This window comes from Sciurus carolinensis, chromosome 10 (genome assembly GCF_902686445.1).
Source record: "Sciurus carolinensis chromosome 10, mSciCar1.2, whole genome shotgun sequence".
Taxonomy (NCBI): Eukaryota; Metazoa; Chordata; class Mammalia; order Rodentia; family Sciuridae; genus Sciurus; species Sciurus carolinensis.
This window is the reverse complement of record NC_062222.1, coordinates 135,301,581-135,306,530: the sequence shown is the minus strand read 5'-3', so window position 1 is coordinate 135,306,530 and position 4,950 is coordinate 135,301,581. Positions and strand designations below refer to the sequence as shown.

The window sequence follows — 4,950 nt, the reverse complement described above, 5'->3', positions numbered from 1 at the left end:
GTAGTTGTGTTGTATGTGTGTTTGTGAATTGTAAGGGGTCGTGAAAGGGTGTGAAGGCACTCATATTCTGGCGACTCAAAATTGGTTCCACAGTCTACACAGTCATTCAGAGAAGCAAAGCAATCGCTTCCATCCCCCCTACCCGCCCTCTTGTGGGAAAAACAGGTTTGTGGGGGGTGGGAATTGTCTGGATTAGCTGTCTACAGTCATCAAACCATTTGAGCGATTCACTTTGTTTTCACAGACAGGTTAAAAGGGGAGGAAAAAAGAAAGAGTCGGTTATGGGTCGCCTGAGCAAGTGTCGATTTCAGCTTAAAGTGAATTGGAAAATTGAGCCTAATTATCCTAGGTAATTGCTTCAATTCTCCACTTGACTTTGCTAATGCAGATCTGTCCTGTGTGTTCTGAAGATACTCGCTGTCGCCACAGATCCTCTTGTTGCCTTTGAAACGTGCTGGAATAAAACTGTCATCAAACTGAAAAGCAATTGTCTATGTGAAGAGACAAGAAAGTGAAAGACAAGAAGTAATATTAAAATACAGGACTAAAATAGCAAACAGATTATTTCTTGTAGCTTAAAATTAATTTATTTAACAAATATAGCTATAATATAAATGATAATAAAATTTCAAATATACAGTATATTACATAGTACACAGAATCCCTTCCAAAGGGAGGCTTGAGAGCCACGAGAATGTACTGTTAAATAGAAACAGATTTTTTAAAAATTTTACAATCTTTTTCTGGCACTGGTAAGAGAAAAGTCCCTTCGACCTACCTTTGCAATGCATCTGTATGCCCTGCCCCCCAAAGCAATGTTTGGCTGTTGAAGCTCTTAAGGTTTCCAGTGGAGGGAACTGGGGTCCATCTCCTGGCAGGCTCTTCTTTCTCTCAAACTGTTCTTATTCCTAGAATCCTCCAACACTAATTTCTCTGTGCTCTTCCTGCCTGATGTCAGGACAGGAAGCAGCTCTGCAGGAGGGGTGGCCTCTACTCCTAAGTCTGCTGGAGACCTTGGGCAAATCTCTGCCTCTCCGGCCTTGGTTTCCTCATCTATGACTCCAGGGTGTAGATCTAGATTCTGGAAGAGAAGTAAGGACCCTTCCAGTCACTTTTTTGGAGGGGATCAGACATCAGACGGTGAACTCAGGGAGAAGCCAGGGAAAACGAGAGCAGTGTGGGGTTAGAGGGAAGGGGCCAGGTGGTGCAGAAGAGGGGCTGGAGGAAGCGGCTGGTACCACAGGTGGGTCCCTGGGGCCACCTATGTCAGGTGGTACATGCTGTAGCCCACGTGAGCCGTGTAGAGTCCCACAGGTGCCACTGGCAGCGCAGCCCGCTGGAAGGGGCCAGAGGCACTGTAGAGTGAGGCTCCCGCCGCGGCTGCCACTGCGGCAGGACCGCCAAGAGGGAAAGAAAGGCCGAAGGCAGCAGGCGGCAGCATGGGCTTGGCTGCCATCTTCAGCTTCTCCAGCTCTGCTTCCTGCAGTCTCTTGGCCTTGGCGCGGCGGTTCTGGAACCAGATCTTCACCTGCGTCTCGGTGAGGCTGAGCGAACTGGAGAACTCCGCGCGCTCGGCGATGGACAGGTACTGCTTCTGGCGGAACTTGCGCTCGAGCGCCAGCAGCTGCGCGGTGGTGAAGGGCGTCCGCGGCTTTCGGTTGGTCTTGTGCTTTCGCAGGGTGCAGGCCGGTGGGCTCAGCCGCCCTAGGGTGCAGTGGGAGAAATAGGCAGGGGGTTAAGAGAGCGGCCCTGGAGCCTCATCAGCCCCTAAAGTAGTAATAATTGTCAACAGCAATGTTAGCTACTGACTTCCGCCACTGCCCGGGTGCTGAGCACTAGGGCAGGTACTTGAAAAGGTTTTGTGGAATCCCACTGCAACCCGCAGGGAAGCAGTTCTTGTTCACCTTTTTCAAATGAGTAAACTAAGATTCCAGATGAAAGAAACTCACTTTCAAGGCTGATGCCCTGTTCAAGGCCAGAACAGAGCTGAGCAGCGCTGGAGCCACCTTTATGCTCAGGGGCAGCTTAGGTAGCCATTCTCAGCAGGGCCTGCTCCCATGCCAAGCACAGAAGGAAGGAGGTATTAATACAGATGGTGGCATGTGCAGAAAGAGGCCCTGTACCCAGCCCAAGGTCACATTGAGTTTCATGAGCTGACCAAGCATTTATCTGTGCCTACCAAGTGCTCAACTCTGGGCTAGGCCAAAGTGTGGCATAGAATCCAGATCTCCAAACTCCACTCTTCCCTGGAACAGCATGTTCCTATAGGGCTCCAGGGGCAGGACTCCGAAAACCAAAGGTGGAGAAAGCCAGCCATCACAGAGGTCACACTGTGGCCAGCTAAGTTTGTAAAGAGCCACATGGAGCAGTGAAGAAGCCTCTTCATATCAACCGGGTTCCTTCAGACTGTCTCAGTTTTCTCTTGGGCCTCTCCCTCCACCTGTGGGGCCTTTGCCCTGGAACATGCCTCAAACTGTATGGGTAAAGGGATGCAGAGCCCACGACTTGTGGCTCAGTTTGCAAAGACCAGTGGTTCCCACCTATCCTTTCCTTTTGGCTTCCAAATGCACCTCAAGGATGGGCAGAAAGGCGCAGCCATGGCAGAGGTCAGGGACTGGCGGAAGTGTGCCCAGGACACGGGCCCTGCTCAGCACTCACTACCGCCTTATAAAGCACACACGAATCATTCCCAGGAAAATGGGGATCAACTCGCCTTTGGGGTCCCAGGATCCAAGGCCCTAAGCCAAATTCTCAAGTCTTGGGGAGGATGATTTTCCTACGCAGCAGGTTTCCTTGCCAAAAATGAATTAAAATCGAGGACGTTTTACCATGCGGGTTTTGCCTGACCTAGCATTGTTTTCCCCGCTTTAAAAACACACGCGCGCGCGCGCACACACACACACACACACACACACACACACACACAAAGATCTTTTGGGTTCTCAGGCCACTAGGATGTGAGTCAAACGAAATCTCCAGTTAACATCCCCTTCTTCCCCGCTCCAGGCCTCTGCGGAAAAACGGTTGGCCCCTGGCTTGCTTTCCGCCGCCGGGCTGCGCGAGAGGCGGGCGCCCAGGAAAATTCAGTCTCTTCGGCAGCGACAGCCCAGCACTAGGCCACCTTCTCTGGCCATTAGGCCCAGGGAGGGGCTGGCTTTTCAAAGACGTTTAATCCCCAGATAAAAATCATTCCTCAGCATCACGCCATTGAATTCGCGCTGCTATTATGCCGCGCAAAATAATCGGAGGAAACGAGGAAAACTTGGGAATTTCCCGTGCTCCTGAAATATCTCCGAGACTTCACTGGGCAAAGAAGCCGGGGCCCGTGTGGATCACCCGGTCGGCGACGCGCGAGCGCCCGGCAGGATGGAGGGGTCTCCTCCCCCCAACTGCCCTGGTGCCCCTCCCCTGGAAACTTAGTGCCCCCTCCCCTCAATCATCCATCCGCCCGAAGCACCAAGCATTTGCCTCTAAATTGACGGGGAGGAAGGAAGGAGTTTTGTAAGAACTTCGGAACCTCTGGGCCTAGAGGACTTTCTATGAGCGGCGGCCGGCTTCCACCACGAGAAAGTGAAACTCGCGCACGGGCTCAGGATGTCCGCGCCACGCCGACCCGTCCCCTGGGGTCAAGAGAAGTATCAGAGTTTCGGGTCAGATGGGACAGCAGGGACTCGCGGGGTCGTTGGTGGAGGCAGGGAAAGAGGGTGCCCAGGGAACAGCGTCCTACAAGTGAACTGTGGCCGCAGCGTCCCCGCGCCAAGGCAAAGAGCCCGCGAAAACGGATCGCGAACTGGGCCGCAGCCAGGTCTCTTACTGGGTGGGAGTGGGAAGAGGCTCAAAACCCGGCCTCCCCGCCGACGCCTCCGCAGCTCGGCCTCCAGGTACCCAGTGGCAGGTACGAAGACGCCCGAGACAAGCAGGCGCCGGCGCGCGGCCTGGCGCCCAGGGTCCCACACCCTCCCCGCGCCCTCCTCCGCCTGAGTTCTGGCTACTCACTGGCTGGGGGCGGGGAGAAGCGAGGGCTCTGCATCCACGGGGTCCTCTCTGGCTTCTCGGGGCTCTCGGCCTTGACCAGAGCATCCTCTGGCAGCTTGAGGAGTCCTCCCACGGAGAAATGGCCCAGCGGCCGCGGCGAGGAGGGCGCGTCGGGAGCGCCTAGAGGGCCGGGCCGGGCGCCCAGGGGCTGTACGGGGCCACCCGCCGCCTGCGCGCCCTCGGAGGCCGCCAGTGCGTTCTCCTTGGCCCCAGGCTTCCTGTGGTCGGCCATGAGTGCCTCCACGCTGAAGGGCAGGAGCGAAGGGGACACTTTGGGCTTGGCCCCCTCCTCATCTGCGCCCATCGCGGCCGCCGTGGCCGCGGCAGCTGTGGGGGCCTGGCCCGCGCCTGCCCCCGCCGGCTTGCCGAAGGCAGAGTCCTCCACTTTGACACTGAGTGGCAAAGAAGTCATATCAGCAGCCGGGGCCATGCAGAGCCGGGCCCCCCCTCCTGCCGTAGCACAAGCCAGCCGCCGGGCATGGGCTTCGGGCAGGCCGGGAGCGCGGCGGGCCTCTGGGAGCGCCCGGGGCCCTAGCCGGGCGGGCCCTCCCGCGCGCGCCTCTCGCCGCCCCCAAGAGAGCCAGCTCTGGCGCGCTGGGCCTGGCTCCCCGCTGCCGCCGCCGCCGCGCCGCGCAGGCCGCGTTCCCGGGCGCACTAGCCGGCTCCGGGTCCGGCCGCTGTTCCCCAGAGAACTTGTTAATAAGGCGAGGCCAGCGCGGCGGCGGCCAATCAGCGCGTGAGGGGGCGGGCCCGGAGCGACCCATTGGGCCGCGCTCCTGGGGACAAGCCCCAAGGCGCGCCGGGCCTGGGGGCGCGCGGGGCAGGGCTCCGCCGGACCCGGAGGGCAAAGGAGGGAGGGCGCCGGGGTGACTTCCCTTCGCCCTAAAGCCGTAGCGGCATCTGTCCCTCCGGGTA

The 4,950-nt window shown here is 57.6% G+C and overlaps 1 protein-coding gene across 1 annotated transcript; it reads right to left on the bottom strand.

Moving 5' to 3' along the window:
- Window positions 1-570: 570 nt before the first annotated feature.
- Msx1 (msh homeobox 1) lies at window positions 571-4,692 on the bottom strand. The gene is made up of 2 exons (XM_047566836.1): window positions 3,997-4,692; window positions 571-1,704 (listed from the first exon to the last, which is right to left on the bottom strand). The coding sequence occupies exons 1-2, from the start codon at window positions 4,463-4,465 to the stop codon at window positions 1,262-1,264; spliced, it is 912 nt and encodes a 303-aa protein (XP_047422792.1). The 5' UTR covers window positions 4,466-4,692; the 3' UTR covers window positions 571-1,261.
- Window positions 4,693-4,950: the final 258 nt, after the last annotated feature.